Source organism: Pipistrellus kuhlii, unplaced genomic scaffold (genome assembly GCF_014108245.1).
Source record: "Pipistrellus kuhlii isolate mPipKuh1 unplaced genomic scaffold, mPipKuh1.p scaffold_m20_p_12, whole genome shotgun sequence".
NCBI lineage: Eukaryota > Metazoa > Chordata > Mammalia > Chiroptera > Vespertilionidae > Pipistrellus > Pipistrellus kuhlii.
In genome coordinates this window covers 14,541,503-14,565,564 of record NW_023425427.1, presented here as the reverse complement: position 1 = coordinate 14,565,564, position 24,062 = coordinate 14,541,503, and the positions used below count along the sequence as shown (strand labels likewise).

Below are 24,062 nucleotides of genomic sequence, written 5' to 3'. Positions count from 1 at the left end.
TGGGCAATGAAAAGATGATCATACCTACCTTGCTTCTTTTAAAAACGAGTAAGGCCATCGTACACAAATTTCTTTCAGAAGTTTTAGGATGTGTTATACAACTGTTTTAGGTGACAACGAATTTCCATAAACAAGGAAGGCAAGGTAAATTCACATTTATAAACTAATGATCATTAAGTGCTTTACAAGTAATTAACATGGATTGTTCCAACAATTTGATTGAGAGCCTTTAGGAGGCTGATAGCATTATCATCTCCTTGTATAGATATAGAGACTGAGACCCAGAGACTTTACGTAACAGATAGCAAATGGCAGAAGCAGGATGTCAAATCTTTTTTTTTTTAAAATATATTTTATTGATTTTTACAGAGAGGAAGGGAGAGGGATAGAGAGTTAGAAACATTGATGGAAGAGAAACATCCATCAGCTGCTCCTGCACACCCCCACTGGGGATGTGCCTGCAAGCAAGGTACATGCCCTTGATCAGAATCGAACCTAGGACTCTTCAGTCCACAGGCTGATGCTCTATCCACTGAGCCAAACCGGTTAAGGAAGCAGGATGTCAAATCTTAATAATTTAGTATCAGCTGGTAAGTGCTTAAACTGCCCAGTGCATCAGAATGATCTGAAGAGCTGGATAAAAGGCGAATTGCTGGGCCACACACAGAGTTTCTGATGCAATAGGTGTGAGTGATTTTGATTTCTAAGAAGTTCCCGGGTGCTGCTGATGCTGTTGGACTTCTGGCCACACTGTGGGACTCTGTGCAGCACAGAGCTTTCCCGGTGTCTCCCGCCTCAGCGAGGGCAGATCCAGGCCCTCGGAAGCTGAGCTGGACGTGTGTTCCAGGTCCTTGATTTGTGTCATGCAGACATATGCTAGGCTAATGGAAAAGTGGGTGGGATGCCCAGGAGGCCCTTACTCTCAGAAACCAAGTGAGAGAAATTTCTTGATGACCCTGCAGGTGTCTGAATCCTTGTAGCAATGGCTACTCAGCCTGACCCCAGAGCTGGCCAGGGGAAAGGAAGCCCATTTGTCTGGGAAAGGCACAGAGAACAGATGCAAAAGCTGCCTCGTTGGCTCCCATCAGTTTTTTTTTTTTTCCCCTTTAAGCTGTTCTCACTCACAAATTTCAGAAATAGCCTATGAATGCATAGCCTGTGAAAAGAGAACGCACAGACCAAGAAGATTTAAACTTAATTAACTTAATTAGGTATAAAATTAAGCTTAATTAAATTTATGTTTTTGAGAGAAAAAATGATAAGGAAATTACTTCTAGAAAAATAGAAGCATTTCAGGAAACAGTGGTCAAGCCAAGAGCAGTGGTCACAGGCAGAAAAGAGTAAAAAAAAAAATAAAATCAAGGATGTATAACTATCCAATTGTTCCAGAACTCTCTTTGTTGCAAGACTATGCTTTCTCCACTAAACAACCTTTAGATGTTTGTCAAAAATCAGTTGTGCAAACCTAGAATCACCAAAACAATTTTGAAAAAGGAGAATAAAGTTTGAGGACTCATACTTCATTATTTCAAAATTAATTCACTGCAAATCTGTGGCAAGCAAGACTGTGTGGAACTGGCATAAAGAGAGACTTATATGCTTTGGGATAGACTTTGAGGGTCCAAAGACAGACCCCCACATCTCTGAACAATTGACTTTCTGCAATGGGGCCAATGCCATTCAATGGAGGAAAAAAGAAGACCTTCCACAATTGGTGTTGGGATAACTGAATATTCACATGCAAAGGAATGAAGTTGGACTCCTGCCTCACACCATGTACAAAAACTAACTCAAAATAAATCAAAGACCCAAGTGTAGGAGCTAAAGCTATATAATTCTGAAGAAAATGAGGGTTATAGCTTTGTGACCTTGGATTAGGTAACAAGCTATCTCTCCATTTATTTAATTTCTCTCAGCAATGTTTTATAGTTTTTAGTAAAGATTTTTTATATATTTCCCCAGATTTATACCTAAACATGTCATATTTTTATGCTATGGTAAATGGCATTGCATTTTAACTTCAATATCTACATTTTTGTTGCTCATGTAAAGAAATAAAATTGATTTTTATATACTAATATGTTATCCTGCAACTTTGCTAAACTCACTTCTTAGTTCTGTTTGCTTTGCTGTAGATCCTATTGGTTTTCTCTGTAGATAATCATGTCACCGAGTATAAAGTCAGCCTTACGTCTTCTTTCCAATCTGGATGCCTTTGATTTCTTTTTCTTGCCCCAATGAACTAACTAGAACCTCTGGGACACACGAGCAGCAGTGAGAGCAGACATTTTTATCTTGTTCCTGATCCTACGGGACAGATGTTTACAATTAGTAAGATGAGAGCCCTTTGACAGATAAAGGAAGTCTCCTTCTAGGCCCTTTCTATTCTTAGTACGCTGAGGCTTTTAATCAGAATTTAGGATTTTGTCAAATGCTTTTTCGGTATCTACGGACACATGGAGGGAAGAGCCCAAACTCAAGAGTGGCCTCTGCTTCCTCTCAGGAAAAAGGAAATGGGCTGGGAAGAGCTGTGTCCAGTGAAGGAGTCTGTCTCGGGGAGCTGGGCTTGCCCTGCCTCTAGCTCTGCGCCTCTCTCCTTGTCTGGCATTCCTAGAGTTCAATCCTGGCCAGTGAACTCCAAAGCCAGTGCTCTTTCTGAAACTGCCTAACGACTTTGACTTTGGAACTCTGCCTGAATAAGGCCGTGAAGATAGGTGAAACCTCAGATCCCTCAATAATATAAAATAATAGCAGCCATCTATTGAGCACTTTTGGAATACCGAGTATCAGGGCCAGGACTAGGTGAGGCGAGTGAACCATCTATGGAGGCAGAATTTAAGGTGATGCCTGCAGGACTGTAATCACCTCACACGCCTTAACCTCATCCCAACCCTGCAAAGAACAGTGCCAAACACTCCCTTAATCCTCCAACAACCCTAGAGTGGTAAGTGCTGTTATCATTTTTATTTTAAAGAGGAAACAGAGGATCGAAGAGATGAAGTGATTTACGCAAGTAATACTGTAAATGGCAGAGCAGGTATTTGAAACAAAGTCTATTCATGTTTGGTCTATGCTCTTAAAAAAGGGTTATTTATTTATTTATTTATTTATTTATTTATTTTAGAGAGAGAGGAAGGAGAGGGATAGAGAAGTAGAAACCTCGAAGAGGGAGAAACATCATTGATCAGCAGCCTCCTACATTTCCCCTCCTGGGGACTGAGCAAGCAACCCCAGGCATGTGCCCTGACTGGGAATCCAATCTCAACCTCTTGGTTCCTGGATTGACACTCAACCACTGAGCCACCCTGGCTGGGCTGGCCTGGGCTCTTAGCCAGTAGTTCTCAATGCTGGTTGGTCAGAATCTCTTGGAAGGTTGGTTAAAGCAGTGATGGCTGGGCCCCACCCCAGAATTTCTGATTCCTTAGGTGTGCTGTGTGGGCAGGAGAATTTGCATTTCTCACACTTTCCCAGGTGACACTGATGCTGTCAGTCTGGAGACTGCACTTTGAGAACCACTGTTCCATGTCATCCTTCCTCCTCTGGAACCCTTGAGCATCACCTCTCAGAGACACGGAGATTCCAAGAGTAAAAGAGAGATTCTGAGAAAACGCTGCCAGATCCCTCTGATCCCTGTGAAAGGAAAGAAAGCATCAATTTCCCAAGACTGAACCAAGAGTTTCCATGTCGTCCCTGCATGTGTTGGAGCCCCAGTGCCATTCCAGAGTGTCTCATGCAGAATCAATGAGCAGTTTATGTGTTGAGGGGGGGAGGGGGCCTGAGGGATAAACTGACTAGCTGTGATGGGATCTCTGTGGAGACTTATTCATCGGGAAAGAATGCCTGACATTTATTCTGAAAGGCCTCTTTCTATAGACCCTCAATCCTTGTAGTACAAAATGGCAATTTTTTCTAAATATATTTCAATATATTTCAAAAATGTTTTCTAATTTATTCTTAGACTCTGTATCAGAGGGACACGGTGCATCAAGTTTTTCAAGCCTTTGAACAAAAGTCATTGCAAAATAACGGAATGGGGGAAAGAAACCCAACACAGAGATGCTTACCATGTTATATAAAAGGCAAAATTTAAATTAGGCTTGGCAATTTCTCCAAGCTCTAAACATGTGACAACATTCCATAGTTGACTCTAGTGTCTGAAGGGTTCAATTTTTCTTTTACCTCCCCAATTTTTGGGCCCTAAGATATCCCTTCCCCCATCCATCTAGCTGCCCTTGGTACTAGAGTGCAATAAGGAGAAAGCTAATTTGATTTTATCTTTATTAGGAGTATCATAAGCCCCTTGTCAGGAATTCACTGCGTGTTGGAGTCACTGGGAAATTTCTAAAAATCTCTTAGCCCCTGACCACAATATAGACCCAATATACTAGAATCTCTTGGGCTGGGATCAGGTATTTTTAGAGCATTTTTTAAAAACCCCAGCATAGCCAAGGGTTAGGTTCGGCAAGCCTGAGCAGGGACAACGAAGGATGGAGAAATGATAGACAGAGAGAAAAAGCTGGGTCTAGGTGGATCTCCTGTGCCTGGCTGAGGCCACAGAACAGATCCAAGCTGCAAAGCTGTTGCTTTATTTATAGTCAGGGGCAAACAAGGTAGTTTACAATGTTCTTGTAAGTTTCACTTGTTTTGGCAGCACTTGGTGCCCCTCCCACAGCCCACTAGCTACCCAGGAAAGATCTAGGGGGCAGTTTACAAGATCAAGCTTAATTATGCTTAGAGGACTGTGCCCTCCAAGCTGGGACTTATTTGCAACTTTGTCAGCAGGTCAATCCGAGGCTTAACCCTATAACCACTTCCTACACACAGGTGATGGCAGTGGCAGCCAAGTCTGAGAAAACCCTGCTTTAGAGAGAAGAGTTCTGGGTGAATTTCCACTGTCTCCCCCTCCCCCAAATAATGATGCTTCTGAATCTTGAATATCTCCTTTGGAGTGAGACCTTTGCTTAGAATATAGAGACAGCTGCAGCCTGAGGTTCTCATAGGACGGGGAATGCCTATCTGTTAAAGGCCTTCCCCAGGCCAGCCTCCATCCACCTGCTTAATAACCCTATGAAACAGCTATTACTGTCTTCACTTTGTAGAGGACACACTGCTGGCCAAAGGGGTAAAGTGATTTTCCCAAGGAAACCCAACTGTCAGGCTTGTTTCCTGCTTGCTACCCCCAATCGTGGGATCCCTCTCCTTCTGAAGGCAGTTCATTCCTCCCTGATTGCAAGTCTTGTGGGGAGCTTTAGAATTTGGGAGATGCATGCCTGTGGGGAAGAAGAGGGAGAATGGGAAGGTGCAGGCATGCTCCTGGGAGGGAGGAAGAGTATGCAGGGCTCTTTGTTTTGAATGTTTTAAAGGCAGGAAATTTATTAGAGGTTTTCGGGAAGGATCTCAATATAATATTCATCAGCTTTTCCAGGTTCCCTTTCATGGTCATGGCCTCTACCCTCAGTACCAGGGCAGGGGATCATTGCAGATGGTCCTGGCATCATCACCCACCTGGTTTTGCTGCTTTTCTGGGCCTGGAGCTGAAATACAGCTGAAACCTACATGCTGACTTTAGAGAGGAAAGGTCAGGGGGTCTAAACTGCATGACCACTGATATTCCAGGGGAGGAAAGGCCATCTTGAGGGTGAAACCTGGGTCACTTTTGAACCCTGGGGTTTTCTGGGACTTTCTGCTCTTGTGACCTTTTGTATCTGGCTGTACATTGCTGGGCCAGTTTGTTCCGCTATCTGTCTCAGTTTCCCCATTCCACTTACCAAGGAATTTTCCTAACTTCATACTATTCTCCCTTACAGCTATCTTAGAATCCAGGATTGAACTTCAAATAAAATAAAAGTAGATATAGGCTTTAGCCGAGTAGCTCAGTTGCTTAGAGCATCATCCCAATACGCCAAGGTTGTGGGTTTGATCCCAGATCAAGGCACATAGAAGAGTCAACCAATGAATGAATAAATAAATGGAACAGCAAATCAATGTTCCTCTCTTTTAAATCAATAAATACATTTGAAAAGTAGAAATATAATATTAGAGACATTTGAAAACAAGGTTAAAATCCATAAGCCTTCTACTTTGACAACCGTGCTTTTATGTTTCCTTCCTGTTTTTATAAATCATGTACATGCTAAATTTTTCCCAGACTTTTTTTTCACCCCATACTTTATCACAAGCATTTTCTGTGCTCCTTCATAAACTTCATACCCGCCATTTTTAATGGGTATAGAATATTTCTTTAAGGCTTATACCATAATTTATCTTACTATCTTCCCTCCCCCTTTTGAATAGTTGGGCTGCATCCAGTCTTTCACTGAGCAACTCTTTGATGACTATTTTTCTGCATATGGCTTTTTCCATATTCCAGGGTATTTTCTTAGGCTAGCTTCCCAGAAGGGGATTATTGAGTCAAAGTGTATGAACATTTTTATGGCCTCAAAGTATCTTTTGAAGAAGGTAGGTGTTCCATTTCATGAGGTTCACAAACATAAAAGGAAATTTGACTTCAAAAAAATCCCTTGTAACACAGGTATGTAACAATTTGGGCAAAGAGCTGTTCTGATAATTTTCAAAGCCATTAAAACTTGACCTTTTGAATTTAAAAAAAAAATAAAGTTACTTTTTTTTATGAGTGTCTTTTCTGAGAGTTCTTTTTACACCTCTGAGTTTTCCTAAAGAGAATCCACAAAGCACAATTCAAGCTTGTCTTGAGGTCTACCATCAGCCATTTCCTTGGGCTTAATACTTGCCTACTTTCAGGAATTTCTGATGCAGAGGGGGTACCTGCTCCTTCACAGAACAGCCACAGGCTGAGAGCTCCTATGGAGGTCTACCCCAGCCTCCAGTGTCATGGCTCTGCATCTGAGTCGCTGGCTACTTCTAGAACGCTGTTCCTTCTCAGGCACAGTCTTGTCTGCCAATGTCAGCTCTGATCTTTCTTCTCTATTCACAGACCACAAGCAGCTATTAGAAGTGGGGGGTCTGAAGGACTGACCCCAACCAAACAGCAAGGCACCCACCTCAACAATAGTCCTTCCTGGAAAATATTTGTGAATCACAAATGTTGAGGTGATGAAATATGCGTGTGAGAATTTCCCTGGGCTCACCTTAAACTTGCACTTCCCACTGAGGTCCCATAATACTTCCATGACTTCTCATAAAAGGCAACCGATCTCTTCGCTTCGCTTCGCTTCTCTTCGCTTCGCTTCGCTTCTCTTCTCTTCTCTTCTCTCTCTCTCTCTCTCTCTCTCTCTCTCTCTCTCTCTCTCTCTCTCTCCCCCCCCCCTTTCTTTCCTCTAAATCAATTAAAAACAAATTTTGGGAACCCTGGCCGAGCTGGAGTGTTTGAAAGGGTGGCCTTCTCCTTGGTGGCCCTGAGGTCCTACGAGGGCTCTGCCTGTGGGAACACTGAGTTACAAAACCCAGGAAGTAGGAAAAGCATAAAGCAAGAGAGGGAGGCACTGTCCATGAAAAGGCAGGGGTAGATCACATTTTCTAAAAGTGGTATCATTTCAATAATTTAAAGTAATGTGTTGATGTGATGGCTGTTAAGAGTCTGGTAAAACTATGAGAGGAAGAAGGATCAGATCATTCAGTCTGTGACTGACTTTAGTGGTTGGGAGGTAGTCAAAGGGTGGCCAGTTGTCCCACCAACGAGTGTCACAGATTCCATCCCTCAAGCCTGGGCCTGCCTTTGGCCTCCTGGGTGTCACCTATTCTTGTGCCTCTGCACATTAGAATCTGACCTGCTCACATAGTGGCAGGGAAGTTTGCATCGGGTTGGAGAACCAAGCTGTGTTTCAGAGAATGTGGGAACTGTTCGCTTAAGGCCTTTTGGCTTAACTCAGGGTCCTCACCCTATTCCCACGGTGGCTAGTTCCATTGTCCACTGTGATGCAAAAGCCTTAAATGGGTCACATCCATCTGTTTCCAGTGTGGAGAAATGCAAAGCACATGACCAGCCTGCCCCGGAGCAGGGCCCTGTAAAAGCTAAGGCCTCAGCAATGGACGACTGTTTGTCTCTCCCTGGGCATCTGGTTCTGGGAGACAGAGCAAGTCGGTTTAGCATCCAAAGTCATTGGAGCTTTCACTTTAGCCCAGAGAGTTTTTAAGTCAAGAAGTGTGGCTGAGCCCTAGTTGTTTTGGCTAGTGTATAGAGTATAGGCCTGCGGACTGAAAGTCAAAGACACATGCCTGGGTTGAGGGCTAGATCCCCAGGAGGGGGCGTACAGGAGGCAGCCAATCAATGATTCTCTCTCATCATTGATGTTTCTCTCTCCCTCCCTCTCCCTTCCTCTCTGAAATCAATAAAAATATATTTATTTTAAAAAAAGAAAAAGAAAAAAAGAAATGTGGATGAGAGTAGACCAGAGGGTGCTTCTCAGGAGGCACCCAAAACTTGAATCCTCATCTGATGTCAAGAGCAGAAAAAGCAGACCAGCTATAACTAGCTGTACCAAAGACACAGTTTGGAAAGATGTGCACCGTGTGCCTGGTAACTTGTTCCCCAACCAAAATTTGGAATGCTTCTCACTCATTTGTATGCCCCTTTCCAGCTGCCTGAGACTGCCCGGAGAATGCTTTTGGAGACTGCGTTCTCTAGGATATTTGGATGAATTGTAGGAAAAAGGAATAGCCCACCAATTCAGCTGAGTCCTGGGAGGGGACAGACAATCCTCATGTCTCCACACGTGCCACTTTCACGAACTGTACCGAAGCCATGGTAAACAGTTTAGACCAGCTTGGCTATGACATGAAGCTTCCTCTTGGCTATTTCTACAGCTTCATATTGAATGGAAGGAAATCGCTTAAACCGTCAAAACACAGTCTGGCTGAAGGCAAAATGCCTGGTTTGGCGTCTTGCCCCCATCCCTCCCACACCTGCACTGGGACCATTTGGACCCCCTCCAGCTTACAGGCTGGACACATGCTCTGGCCTCCATCAGTCTGAGGTCACAGTTAACATCTCCAGGCCCAACTCCAAAATGAGAGCATTACTGCCTGTGAACCTGACTTTACTTCCCAGGTGAAGTTGGGACAAAATAAACAATATTAATGTGCATCTATTTCCACTACTTTATAGGAGAGAAATGTGCTTTGGGGACTTTCATATTTTGATTTCAGCGAATTGGATATTATCAGATACTTACAGCGAACCAACAAAATATGAAATGTGCTCACAGGATCTCCCTGCCAGAGCCTGTGGCCTTATGCTTATGTATCTTGGACTGATAAACTAGACCACAATTAAGCCCACTAATCAAAACAAAGCTGTGCCTTCATCCTTCAGATAACATACAAATGAAGGTGATGAGGTAAGTTTCATAATGGCATCTTAGTTTCATTTTTTTTCAAGATATATATGCTTTATTTGTATATTAAACATGTAAAAATGTGTCCTTTACTCTTTCTTAAAACATGGCTCTCCAGCTCGTCTGCCTATCTATCTATCTAGCTATCATCTAGTTCAGTGGTCAGCAAATATCAACAGTACAACAGAGCCAAATATCAACAGTACAACGATTGACATTTCTTTTGAGAGCCAAATTTTTAAAACATTAACGTCTTCTAACACTACTTCTTTAAAATAGACTCGCCCAGGCTGTGGTATTTTGTGGAAGAGCCACACTCAAGGGGCCAAAGAGCCACATGTGGCTCACGAGCCGCAGATTGCTGACCACGGATCTAATTTTTACCCATTTTTAACAGACATGAGCACTCAATCTATTCTACTTCTCTCTCAATATATATGAAAAGGCAGAATGCATGTGTGATGATAAATGGCAAATGATTCTTAGCCGTGGTGTTGGGGAGCAATAAGGGGTGGTGGGGACAATGGCAAATTCAAGGCCATTGCTTTAACTGAAAGCAGCAGCTCCTTTTTAATGCCAACCAATTGTTTTCGCAGGGAACATAGGTCCCACGTTGCCAGATTTTTCAAAAAGCCAGAAATCTAGATGTAAAAGAGCTTCATTATCAAATATTGCTAACAATTTAATATGGGGCTTGTCACCTGGCAAGCTGAACAAAACATATCAATAGGCCGAAGTGAACCCATGGCCACCAGTTCACAATCTCTGGTTTTAGCTGTCAAACACAGTTGTAGAACTCTTATATCATTGTGGTTGATGTGGCTCTTTCTAAGCAGCATGGAAATATCGTTCTAAGAATGTCATTACATTCCCAGTTGATAGGCTACTTTATATGCAATAGGCAAATACAGAATTAAGAAGGCAAACTCCCTATGATCAGTAATTTGTAATAAAATAAAGTAGATGCAGCACAGAATGGCTGCAAGTGGGAGAGAATTCATACTCACAGAGAGTATGAACAGATTAACAAAGGCACCTGAAGCGGACGATTTTGTCAGGATGTCTTTTGCCTGTGTGGAAGTTCCTCGTGAGGCTATCCCAGCTCTAGGGTTGCTTTGGCTGCTGGTGCCTCAACCCCTGGAGGCACAGGGCTGGCTTCTTCCCTTTCTCTTGCCAGTCATGTCCCTGCCAGCATATCACCATCGCAGAATATCACAATAACAGAAGGGAACATCCATTGAGCATTGTCTTGCACCAGACACTGATCAATGCGTTATAGCTCAGTAACACCTTACATCCTCCCAATAATCTGCAAGGAAGGGACCATTGTCATCTTCATTTTACAGATTCCCCTTCATTTTAGATAGCTCATAAGGATTCAGTGTGACCACCCAGTCCACACTCGTTATTCCTACCTTCTCTGTGACCTGTTATTTGTTAAAGGGCCTGTCTCTACAATGACAAGGAATTCACCACCTTGAGGGTCTTCCCGGTCTATGTGAACTCGGCAACATCTGAAGACCTTGCTCGTTCCCTCCTTCTCCTATGTGTCTCCCTCCTTTGCTCTGAGATCTTGTCCATCTGATACTCACTGGGTAGGTGACTTGGTAAATTACATGTTCTCTCTGGGTCTGTTCCTTTATCAATAAAATGGAGACAGAAAGGAGATAGCTTTGCCCACAGTAAATGGTATGTGGGGTTCCAAACTGCCCAAGGAACACCAATGATTTCACATGGCCTTCATGACCACGTGCATACCCACCAATGAGCCTGCCTTTCAAGATGTTAGCACTCCAGCACCTCCCTACCCACTGGTCTCCTCTCCAGCCAAGGAATTCTTATCCATTGACCACTTGGGTGCGTGCTCCTCTGAGTACTGCCTTCCCCTTCCCACTTAGCCCCAAAGCTCTCAGCAGACCCCAGAACTCGGATAACTTCACTCCCATTTTGAAGCCTCTTCTGCCTTCTCCAGGTCACGTTGACTTCTTCCTTTCCCGAAGACTGCTTGCATTAACCCCAGACCAGACCGCTCACATCCGCACAGCAGTTCACAGAGCACTGTGGCATGCAAGTTACCTCATAGAGACTCTCAGCGACCGGCCACTTCAGGATCATCACGTCCATTATGTAGGAGAAGAAATTAAAAAACAAACAAACAAACAACAACAAAAAACAGACAAGGACAGGATTTGCCCACCTGCACTCTACAGCCAGCGCCAGAACTGGACTGGAATCCGGACTCCTCCCCCCCCAGGCCAGAGCTCCTGTCTAGTCCCCACCGCCAGGGCTGGCATTAACCATTTCATGCCTCAGTGTTCTGTGTCTCCAGTGCTATTCTGTTCTTGGGGGCTGGCAGTGGGTCTAATCCTCTTGTTGGTGAACGGGTAGTACGAGTGGCAAAGAGCCTGACATGCACTCATCTGAGCCCATTTTAAACCTCAGCTTCCTCTTCTGTGAAATGAGGATCACTAAGTGGCACCTTCCCAGGGCAGTTGTGGGGATTAAATGAGACAACACAGGCAGAGCCTTACCACGGGGCCTGGGACATAACCATGCTCAATAAGTGTGAGCCACCGCCTCTATGCCCATCCCGTCCCCTTTGCAGGGCTAATTCAAATTACCTTTCACTTGGCAGGTGGTGGCTCTCCCTCTAGGAAGGGGTGTCAGATGAAAAGCAGGAACTGACCCCAATGCCCTCTATGGCTGCCAAGTGCATTCAGGAAGAAAGGCCCCTGGAGTGGGTGTCTTACACAGGACTGTGTCCCTTTGTTCTTCCAATGTATTGGCATCTCCCACCATCAGGGACTATTTTAGGCAGGGAACAAAATAAACATAAACCCTTGCCCTCCTGTGAGGTTATTCTTGGGGGTGGGGGTACAGGCAAGGCATAAAGAGGAAAACATTAGAATATTAGATATATTTACAATTTTAAAAAATATATTTTATTGATTTTTTTTTTTTTTTTTTTTTTTTTTTTTTTTTTTTACAGAGAGGAAGGGAGAGGGGTAGAGTCAGAAACATTGATGAGAGAGAAACATCAATCAGCTGCCTCCTGCACACACCCCCTACTGGGGATGTGCCTGCAACCAAGGTACATGCTCTTGACCAGAATGGAACCTGGGACCTTTCAGTTCTCAGGCCGATCCTCTATCCACTGAGCCAAACCGGTTTCGGCTATATTTACAATTTTTATTAGGACTAGCTTTTAGTTATGTGTATCCATTATACCACCCAAACTGGATCACACCGGAGCGGGTTCCGGGGGTCACCTATGCAGGCAAGCGCTCAGTCCTGCTGTGTGATCTTGGGACATTGGCGTCACCTCTCCGAGCCCAAATCACAGCGATTCCAGCCTCCTAGGCCATTGAGAGGAGGGATCCCAATGACCCGCGAACGGAGAGCGCTTAGTCCGTGGAGCTGCTCGGGCAGGGACAGACGTGAGGGTGGGGAGGGGGCCGCGTCCGCTTTGCCAGACGGAGCTGGGACTCCGGGCTTTTCCCGAAGGTTACCCAATGCGGCTGGGGGTGGCACCGGCGGCCGGGAAGCGCTAGGCTGCCGCGGGGGGAAAGGGGCGTGGGGAGGTCCCGGGGTGGGAGTGCGCCACCGCGGCGCGCGAGGGAGCGCTGGGCGCGGCGGAGTCGGGTTTCAGAGCGCGGGTGACTCAGGGCGCGGGGAGCCGGGAGCCTGCCCGCCGGCCGCTCCAGCGCCGCCTTTGTTCCCGCAGGAAGCGCGCGCGGCCGCCCGTCGCCTCCGCGGAGCTCGGCCGCTTGCTTAGCGCCTCCGGGGCCGGGCAGAGCCGCGAGATGGAGCCAAGGTAAGACTCGCGCCCCGTGGCCCGCGCCCCGACTCCTCCGCGCCCCTCCAGCCCGCCTAGCCTCCTCTCACTCGGCCACTTTTTGCAGGAGGAACGAGCGGCGTTGGTTCCTGCCGCGGCTGCTTTGGGTCTCCGCGCTTCTCTCCGCTGCCGACCGGACCCGCGCGGAGACAGGTAAGCCGCCGGGCCGCCGGAGGGGGGCACCCGCCGCCTCCGCGCCCCGGGAAGCTGGTGCTGGCGGCGGGCGCGGCTGCAGTGCGCGCCTCATTCCTGGACATAAAAGGGAGTCCTCGCCGCGCCGTGCGCCCTGGCGGTCCTGCCGCGGCTTCCCGGGGCGGTACGGGGGGCTCCTGGGGTGGATCCTGGGCAGCTGGGGCGGATGGAGCGCTGTCTGGGCATCCAGGATGTCAAAGTCAGGCGTGGCCCCGCCGGTGTTGGCCGTAGGGAGCCTTTGGAAGCACAGGAGGGCACCAGAGGCGCCGCGGGGACCGTTAGCTGCACCCAGTGCCGGCGCCCAGGTCGTGCGTGCTGCCAAGCTCACTGCCAGGGCAGGTCCGGTGGCCGCCCTATACACAGGTGCGGGAGCATGATCGGCAGCAGAGACACCTGGCTCCGTCACCTCGAAAGAAATAACGGGACTGAATTGCTCTGATACCTAACTTAGCGCTGAGTTACCCAGGGAGTCACATCCCTGGGTCAATGGTTCCACGGGTGATGGGAGGGGCTGGGAAGCAGGGGATCCAGTCCTTTCTGTTTCCCAAGGCTCAGCTCACTTTCCCCACCTGGATCCAGAGGCGGTGGGATGAAGAGTGGGGGGTTAGTTAAAAGATATTTCAGTTAGGTTGTGCCAAGCAGTGTGGGTTGAATTGTGCCTAATTAGATGACCTTGGGCGATTCATTTCTCCTCTCTGGGCTTCAGTTTCCTCATAAAAATAAATAAATAAATAAATAAATAAATAAATAAATAAATAGCGGGGGGGGGGGCGATAATGAAATCACTTGACCTCCTAGGGCTGCTGTGAAGATTAAGAGAGATATTAAAAATAATACGCTTTCCACACGCTGGCGCATACCAGGCAGAAAATAAGGGATAGATACTGCGGCTTGACGCTTGCAATAGCTGTGTTGGAAAGCAACGCGGGCATTCTTATACAAGAGGACACGGAGGATGAGAGAGGTTTGGGCAGTGGCCAGTCCAACGGCAGAGCGGAGCCCAGATTTGCAGGCTCCGGTCGTGCCTTGCTCCGCCCTGTCTCCATGCAGTTTTGAGGGAGAGCTGTGCTCTCCAACAGTAGTCTCTGACCCCTTTTGGAGTTAGGAGAGCAGAACACAGTCTCTATAGAGGTGTCTCCAGCAAGGGAAGTGGGGATTGAGCGGGTGGCCTTGGTTAACTCTTTGTGTGCTGGAGGAGGCGCGGGACAGCCCCGACCATTGTTTCCTTGGGAGGGAGACCCAAAGGCGATGACAGCCTTTCCTGCCAGAGCGTCCAGCCTGGCATTTCTTGCAGATCAAAGGGCAGCTGGAGCCCAGTTTTTGGCTTCTCAGCATCGTGGCCCATGTGGGAACATTGCAATTTTGCATGTGATATAGGTTCTTGCCAACTCAGCAGCAGAGGGCGGCTTCGGGTTCTGTGATCCTTGCTGAACGTGGCCGAGGCCGCAACCCTCGCCCCCAAAAGGAAGAAGGTCCTGGGGAGAAGACACTTGGGTGTTTCTTTCCTCCTCCTGGCGCTTGCAGGCTGGGTCCCTGGAAGACAGGTCAGGGCTGTGGTTTCTAACTCAGAGGAAGCAGCGTTCTCATCCATAATGTAAAAAGGGCGTGCCAGGAAGCCCTCAGGAGCTGGAAAGGGCCTGGGGAGGGCCATTTGCAATGATGGGTATTTGATGTCCCTTTGAGGCTCAGAATCTTCTAGATGCATGAAATATGCTCCTGCAAACCAGGTTTTGCATGCAGTTCAATTAGTCTAACATCTGTAAACCACTTCATATGCTCAGGCAGAGCTGTGGACACATTCATGCTTCATCCATCCAGTCCTCACAGTGGCTCCACCGGGTGGGGACAGAGACTGTCATTGTCTCTGTTCTTCCGATGAGGAAAGTGAGTCCGAAACGCCCAAGGCTTCTCAGCCCCTCGGGGTTTCCTGGCGCACCCTGTGTAAAGAGACCCTTGTCAAAGGGACTCTGGCCCCAGATCCATCCTTGTGTCCCTAAGGGGTCGTGGCTGAGTAGTAAAGTTGCAGTGTCATTGGAATACCCGCTATTTTAGATGATGAGGTTGTTGTGGGGATAGGGAAGGTAGTGCCGCAAGTAGTAATTTGTCCCAGATAAAACGCTGATATGTGCAAGTTATTTACTTGTCTTTAAAGTGTTTGCGAACCTATCAACATTCTCTTTCACATTGATGTTTTTCTCTCTCTCCCCTCCCCTCCCCTCTCCTCTTCTCTCATTCTTCTCCTCTCCTCTCTCTAAAACCATAAACATATTCTCAGATGAGAATAAGTTAAAAAGTACAGCTCAGTGATTGCTCACAGTGCAAATGTCACATAGCCCAGGGGAAGAAATCGCAGAGCTCCGGAAGCTCCTTTGTGTCCTTGGCTATGTGATTCCCTCCCTCCCCTCGGAGACAACTATCACTTTGACTATCCATGTGACCATTCCTTACTTTTTAAAAATAACCTCAGTACCTAAACGTGTATCCCCAAATTCTAAAGTTCCATTTTACTTGATTTTGAACTTTATACATGTAGGATGTCTTCTTTGGTGTCTGCCTTTTTAAACTGAATGTTAAGTTTTTGAGATTCATGTATGCTGTTGCATATGGCCGTACCTAATTCATCTTCGTTGCTGTATAATATTCCACTTATTAATATCAAGATTATTGTCTATCCATTTGAACCACTCACAGTTCCCATGTATACTTGGAATTGTGCAGTCTCCTTGACTTTGCACATGTGTGAACTAATCTCCGTCAGTGCAGTGGTCGGCAAACTCCTTAGTCGTCAGAGGCAAATATCAACAGTATAACTATTGAAATTTCTTTTGAGAGCCAAATTTTTAAAACTTAAACTTCTTCTAATGCCACTTCTTCAAAATAGACTCCCCCAGGCCGTGGTATTTTGTGGAAGAGCCACCACACTCAAGGGGCCAAAGAGCTGCATGTGGCTCGCGAGCCGCAGTTTGCCGACCATGGATCTCGAGCATGCTTTTTCACATTCCCTTTCTCTTGAAGGTCTATCTCAACTACACACCTAAATGGTACATCTTCCAGGGTGCCTTCCCTGTATCTCTCCAGTGGAGTTTTCTTTCTTTCTTTTTTTAAAATATATTTTATTGATTTTTTTTTTACAGAGAGGAAGGAAGAGGGATAGAGAGTTAGAAACATTATTGAGAGAGAAACATCCATCAGCTGCCTCTTGCACACCCCCTACTGGGGATGTGCCCACAACCAAGGTACATGACCTTGACCAGAATCGAACCCGGGACCCTTCAGTCCGCAGGCCAATGCTCTATCCACTGAGCCAAACCGTTTTGGCTCCAGTGGACTTTTCTAATCACTACATCTCTACAGCCCTTCCTCTCTCTCTCCAGGACCCAGCCACTGTCCCCCTCTGTACTATCAATATGTTTATTCATCTTCATTTCCCATAGGAGCACGTTGAGGTGTGGGTCATGCCTCATTTGTCCAGAGTTGGTCACTTGGACTTTGGCCATTTTGTTACTCCTAGAGGCCCAGTGCATGAAATTCGTGCACAGGTTCAGTCCCTAGGCCTGGCCAGCAATCAAAGTGTTAGTGTCTGGCATGGAAGGGAGGTCCCAGCTGACCTCTGGGCCCTTGGCAGCATCTGGGTCCCTGAGCCCTTACACATGTCCCTCTGCCTGAGTCATAATACGAGAGTCCCCACGTGGAGATGCAGAGAGCATGGACGGATACTGTGGGCCAGGCTCAGCATGGGCCTCTGGGCTGCCCAGCGGTGCCAGTGGAAGCTGGGTGGGCAGCGCCCTCTCTCCCGGCTGGCCTCACAGACTGGCTCCTGTGCGAATCCACGGGAACCAGGCGGCTGCCCTGTCCCCCTGACCCCCGGCCTCTACCGCAGGTCACCATCCATGGGGCTATCTCGCACCTGTCTTGATCTGGTGCCACCCACTCACTTACTCCACCATCCTGTAGCGTTCCCACTCTCGTCGGGGCCCATTGAGGCTGGTAGCACCTCCACAGCCCCTACTGCCAGCACCACATCGATGCCATGTTCCCAGCCACCTTCTAGTGGTCAGCGTGCAGTCGAACTCCAGGTCGAACTGCCGGTAGGACAATTTGCATATTAGGCTTTTATTATTTTGTTACTATAGTAAACCACACTGCTAAGAACATCTCCAGATAAATGACCTTTGTTTTCTTTTTGGGTTATTTTCTTTGACTAGATTCTCCCAAACTAGTTGGATAGTTCTTATGTAGTCAGATGGATTTTTTTTCTTAGACACACATTAAATCATGCCACTCCCTGGTGCAATTGCTCTTGCTGGGTTCTCATTATCCCTAGGATGGAGTCAGGCTCCGTACCCCAGCAGGCCCTTTGTGGTCTGGCCACTCACACGGAGCCCTCGGGCTCCCACCAAACTGCTGTAGATTTCCGAATGAGGTATGTGATATCCCACCTCTGAGTCTTCGCACAGGCTGGTCCCTTTTTGAGAATGCCTTTCACCTTGTCCACCTGGCAAACTCAGTTCATCCATTAGGTTTCCTTTCTGGGAAGCCCTCCTGCTCTGCCAGACATGTTGGGTCTCTCCTCAGGGCTAGTACTGTACTCACCCATCTCCCAGTCACAGGGCTTTTCAGACTAGATTGTGGCCTTAGTTACCTGTCTGTCTCCCCTACCACATGGGAAGTTCTGTGAGGCAGGACTGGGCCTTGTCCAACTCTGAATCCCAGGGCCCAGCACAGGGCCTGGCTGAGTGGGTGCTCAGCACACCCTCTCAGTGAATCAAAGAAGGAATGAATGGGTAGGTCTGGCCTGTGGTCTAGAGAGAGTGCTCCAATTTACCATGTCCTCTGCAGTTTGTAAGTCATCCCGACTCTATTACAGCTCTGCCAGCTCTGGGGCGACCATGACTGTGAAGTCAGGGTACATTATTGAGCTTTTAGTTTTTCTTTTAATAACCTTCACAACTAGTGTGAGTTTACACTATTATTACTTTACCTTTTATTTTTTTTATCCCATCTAATTGTATAAACAGTTTTTTTTAGTTTATTCCCACTTATTCCTGATAGCCTCTGTTTTGTAAAAAAATAAATAAATAAAAAGTATATATTTTCTCTGCCAGCTAAGTGGATGATCTTGCTTTCCCACTGCCTTTTAATGTCTACAGCTTGCCCCATTTAAAATGGATTATAGATTGGGGTGTAACTTCCAAAGTAGTACACTGGATTCCCCAAAATAGTAATTAAAATATAAGCTGGTTCGCCATCATTTTGTTGTTTCTGGTTATCATGTACATTTTTTTCTTTTAATTTGATAGAAACTTTTTTTCCTGGAAATTCTATATTGCTGGCTGCTTTCTCATGCATATGTGTTGTTGTTTTTTAAATCCACGTGGTCTTGGTAATTGTTGCTTTGCAATGTTTTAAAATCTGGTAAGGGAACTCACCCCTTTTATAAGCCATACATTTTTCAGTATAGATTGATTTATCACATAATCTCCTGCTAATATGCTTGGATACTGGGAGTGGCATAGTGGTAGTGACAGGTGAGGGTTATTAAAAGGGAGGCAATCTTACAATAAGATTCAGTTGACGACATTCAGGTGCAGTGAAGAGAACACATGAGCAGTTAAAGCTTCTAAGTAAGAGCAGCAGACTGTGGGGTCTGAGCTAGACACAGGGCAGCTGAGATGAGTCAGAAACGTTGGGAGCAGCCAGTTTGCTGACTGATCATCTTCCTCTGCTCCATTCCAACTTTAGGGAGAAAAGTGTTGGGTTAGAACAGAACCCGGAAGAAGGTCCAGATCTCTTCCTGGGAAGGATCTAATGAGACATGTGATCAAGGTTACCTAGTCGGTACAACCCAACCCTTATCCCCAACAGAACTCAACTCAATCCCCAACAGAACTCAACTCAATTCTTTCAACTTAACCCAACACAGTTTAAATCATCCCATACTTGTTTGCATGCCATGGGAGACTTAAAGGATTGGACAGGATAGGAAACTTCTGAGAGTCCTGGTGTCTCCCTCAAGTGACCAGGACCCCTGATCTCAGGTACTGGGGGAGTCCCCTCCAGGGTTTGGGGAGCTTGGCTAGTCTCTGGTTTGCAGGGAGCAGCCCTGTCTTAGGTCTCTCCAGAAGTCACTTAGCCCATCTCTGAGAGATGCAAATGGGGCCCAGCTTAAAAGCCCTTCCCACCAGCAGGAGGTCTTATGTAACTAGCTTCCTCCAAAGTGCACATCTGGTGAAATCTTCAAATCTGTCTGCCATGTGTGTTTGGGGTCCTATTGTAGATTTTAGTCCTCTTCCTAGAGTTCTTGGCTGCCTGCACTCTCTGAGGTCCCCTGGGGTGAGTGGTGGGGTGGCTTAAGAGCTACCCACTCTGGTGGGACTAGCCATCGGTAGTGGAGAGCTGGCTTGCATGCCAAGGAGCTTATCCTGAGTGTCCTAATGTAGGTGCAGGCAAGTATCTGCACTGTACCAAAGTGCACCCATTTCCACTGGTGGATGGGGGCAGGAAGGGAGGTAAGCAAGCTTTGAAAGAGGAGATTTATTTTTTTCAACAATATTTAAAAATTTTGGTAATAATAATGTCATTGTAAAAACATAGGAGGAAAAAAAAGTTTATAAAGATCATGTTATCTCACGACTCAGAGATAAACCCTGCTAATATTTGGTGGGCTCGCCTTCAAGTTTCTTTCTCATGCCTAAATATGCATGTGTATTATAATAATAATTCATTCTGCACATTGTTGCTGCTCTCCCCTTCCCCCCCCCCCCCCCTTTAACAACCATCTAGGCCGTGGTTCTCAACCTTCCTAATGCTGCGACCCTTCAATACAATTCCTCATGTTGTGGTGACCACCAACCATAAAATTATTTTCTTTGCTACTTCATTACTGTAATTTTTCTACTGTTATGAATCATAGATTGCAGGCTTGATCCCCATTGCGGAGTGTGCAGAAGGCAGGCAATTAGTTTCTCTTTCCTTCTCTCTCTTATCCCTTCCTCTCTGAAATCAATAAAAATATATTAAAACAGAGAAGAAGAAGAGGAGGTTTTTCAGGAAATTAGAATGCAAGAGCTTAGGTCACAAGGACCTTGGTGGTTCTCAACCCTGACTGCACCTTCGAGTCACCTTGGGATTCAAAAGGGACCTGATGCTCAGTCCTCCCCCAAGTCCAGGAGTCTGAATTGATCCGCCCGTGGTGACAGCAAGCCTTTAAAGCTCCTGGTGTGCCTTTTAAAGGGCAGCCAGGGGTGAGGAACCAATAGCTTCCTTTCAAAGGTAGCAACCCTGAGTCCCAAAGAGGGAAGTCCCTGCTCATGGTTGTAGATCAGCTGATTAGCAGGTCTGACCCTAGACCCCAGAGGGAGGTGTAGCTCATGCACATGAGCTCTGCTACTTCCCATTGGGTGGCCTGGGGCCAGTTACCTCTCTTTTCCATATCTTCCCACCTATAATGGGACAATCATTCCTACCATGAGGAATAACGGAATAAGTATCAGGCCTGCACTTGATGACCCGTTCAATACATCCTTCCTTCCCTGCTCCCGCGTCTCTGTGGATTCCTTGAGGGCAGGAACCCTGCTTTATTTATCCATGCTTTCTCAACATCTGACATGGCCTGGAAAGGACACAATGAGCATTTGAATACATTAATGAATGAATCATTCAGAGCCTGAGACTGTGGAGATCTCAGTGAAAACCCAGCATTATGAACTCTTGACCACAGCAAAGTCGGTGCGCCTCGGCCCTGCTGGAAGACCACCCGCAGCCATCACTGCCATGGATGGTGGAGAGGTCAGAGGGGGGTGAGAGCAGGGCTGGATATAACATCCATGTCAGGGATAGCAGGTCATGGAAGAAAAAGGGAGGTATGCTTTCCTGATGTTGGAACCAGAAAAGCATAACAATTCCATCCTGTAGAACAGAGTTCAAAAGCTGATGACAAACAGAACCTAAATTCGTGCAGTTTCTACAATGTCACCCACAGAACTCCGTCTGAAGGTGAATCTGCCAGCCGCTTCTCCCCTTCCAGCCACACGGTCTTAGTGGTGGTGAGTTCTGTCTTTATTTTCAGCACACAGGCTTGTCCTCCGGCCTCCATTCTTACCACCCTATAACTCATCCCCCATATGGCCGCCATGGCAATCTCCTAGCTTTGGGCTACTCAAATATGGTCCATCCACCGGCAGTATCAGCACTACCTGGGAACTTAGCAGAAATGCAGAATCTCCACTCACACCCACAGACCCAATAAATCAGAATCTGCATTTTAACAAGATCCCTGGTGATTCACGTGCACATTAAAGTTTGAGCAGCTCTGTAAAACCAACTCTGATGATGGCACCCCATCCTAGAACTCTTTGTCATCTTCCCATGCTTACCACCTGTAGTAAACAGAGTAGCAGACCTTCAAAGGTGTCTATATCCTAATCCCTAGAACCTTGACTGTATTAGAGTACGTGGCAAAAGGGAATTGGGATTGCAAGTGGACTTAATATTGATATCAGCTCAATAAAAAAAAAAAAAAAAAGGATAAGGACCTCAGATTACCCTGGTATGCTCAGTGTGATCACAAGCGTCTTTAAAAGTGGAAGAGGGAAACAGAAGAGGAAGTTAGGGTGATGCAGTGTGAGAAGGACCTGAGCAGCCTTCTTTGCTGGTGCTGAAGATAGAGAAAGGGGCCACAAGCCAAGGAATGTGGGCAGCCTCTAGAAGCTGGAAAAGATAAGAGAATGGATTCCCCCCCCCCCCCCCTTAAAGCTTCCAGAAAGGAGCACAGGAAGACCTGTGTTGCACTTCTAACCTGCAGAATTATAAGGTAATAAATTTGTGTTGATGGAAGTGACTAAATGTGTGGCCATTTGTGATAGCAACTATAGAAAATGATTGTAACACACCTTAGCATGATGGTTGAGTCCCTCTGACGACCACCAATGTGTTGCTCTGGCCTCATCTCACAGAATATCCTTCCTCAGAGTCTGATCTCAAACCACCCAGCTCTGAGTGGCTGCAATATGGGGTGAGCCACCCCAAGAGTCCAGAATGGAGTTATTTTTCCAGTATCCCCAGCACCTAGCACTGTGCCTGGCCTTGGCAGGGAATGAATAACCCGGTGGAGGTGTAGCTTTGACACCCCCCTGTTCTTCTTTCTTGGGCAAATCTCCATCTCTCTTTGGGCCTGAGCTTCCCCATCTGGGAAATGAAGAGACTGGACCAAGTAAACTGTAAAAGCACCGTCAGCATGAACATCCTGAGTTCGATTTGGCCAAACCTGGTGACAGTTGGGAGAAGTGATTCAGTGTAGCAATGCTCAGCCCTGATCAGATCCTGCACTGACATCCCATTCCAAGAGTCAGGATTCAAAACTGTATCCTACAACTTTGTGTATTTGGTACAAAATAGACCACAGATGATGTGTGTGTGTGTGTGTGTGTGTGTGTGAGTGTGTGTCTCTAGTTAAAATGCCAAATTGCTCATTCTCCCACAGAAAGAAAAAGGAAGGAAAATACACCATTTCTCACTGCAGAGTTTTTCCATGTGACACATTTTCTAATTTTACTTCAGGCTCAACTGTCTAGAGTACATGGCTCCATTTCAGGGGCTACCCTCCCTCTTTTAGGCTATGAGCTTCCAGTTTAATAGAATGGTTTTCTGCGTTTACTATTTGCAAGTGTGGCTGATACCAGATTACAGCTGCTGTCTTTATTTTCTCTGTGCTGGGTGTGTGTGTGTGCGCGCGCGCAGATTCTCTAAAATGCACAGCACTCACCTAGGTTGGTATACCACAGATAGGATTCCTTGGTTCTGGGCTCGGCTATGGGAACTTTACCATGTCACTTCCACTCTTGAACCCAGATACTTAATCTGCAAAGAAAGCAATGCTGGCTCACCGTGGGACTGTGGCTGGACTGGGAGATGTGGTTGGTTGGCCCTATTTCTAAGAGTCCACAATTCTCAGATGCCATTGGAATTGTCTCTGCCATCAGCTTTTGTCATCTCTGCACTGTTGCTCTACTGCAGTGGAGTGGCTGAGAAATGCTTAGCACCTGGAAAGAGTACTGTAGCTTTGTTTTGAAGAAACAGATTCTGCTCCAGCTGTGTCTATGGCATCCGTCTGTCGCTTCCAACCCATTGCCTCACCTGTGTCATGCTCACTAATGGATTGTCATAGCAACTCCCTTGCCAACAGGACTTGCCCTCTCTCCGTCTCTAGCGCATCTTCTCATTGAAGAGTGCTCGTCAAAGCGCAGGTGCCATCATGCCATGTCCCCTCCTAAAGCCCTCCTGTGCTTTCTCTTCCAGGGCACAACTGCCACTCTCTGGGCTGGAGCTCGAGGCCTCTTCTCCCCTCACATCTCTGCCTATGCTCTGGCTTTAGCCACGCGGATTCCTCGCTGGTCTCTGAATTTAACGAGTATAGCCCCTTCTCCCAGCCTTTGCTAGTGCCTCCCACAGTCTGGAATACTCTTCCTGTTGTCTTGAAATCCTCTTTCGCCTTCTCTCCTTTAGAGGCTTGCTCCTTAAAGTGTGGTCCCTGCCCCAGCAGCACCGGCATCTCTCAGGAGTCTGTTAGAAATGCAGGCCCAGGTCCTGCCCCAAACCTGCCGCATCAGAACCCAGGTCCCTGTGAAGTGCACACAGAAGAGGGAAATGCAGGCTTTGCGGCATGGCGGTGAAGTGGCCGGGCTTTGGCTCAGGGCTGGTTTGGTTCCAGGCTTTGCATTTAT

General features: G+C 46.7%; 1 protein-coding gene across 4 annotated transcripts in view; it reads left to right on the top strand.

The window, feature by feature from the left end:
* The first annotated feature begins 12,928 nt into the window (after nucleotides 1-12,928).
* The window catches only part of COL15A1 (collagen type XV alpha 1 chain), a 94,758-nt gene continuing 83,624 nt past the window's right edge, over nucleotides 12,929-24,062 (top strand). For 3 of the 4 annotated variants that reach the window (XM_045579965.1, XM_045579966.1, XM_045579964.1), the window contains exons 1-2: nucleotides 12,929-13,128; nucleotides 13,217-13,302. In XM_045579965.1, coding sequence (XP_045435921.1) covers nucleotides 13,118-13,128; nucleotides 13,217-13,302 — 97 coding nt within the window. In that variant the 5' untranslated portion in view covers nucleotides 12,929-13,117. The remainder of the gene's footprint in view (nucleotides 13,129-13,216; nucleotides 13,303-24,062) is intronic. The other variant, XM_036433252.2, reaches the window with a different exon arrangement.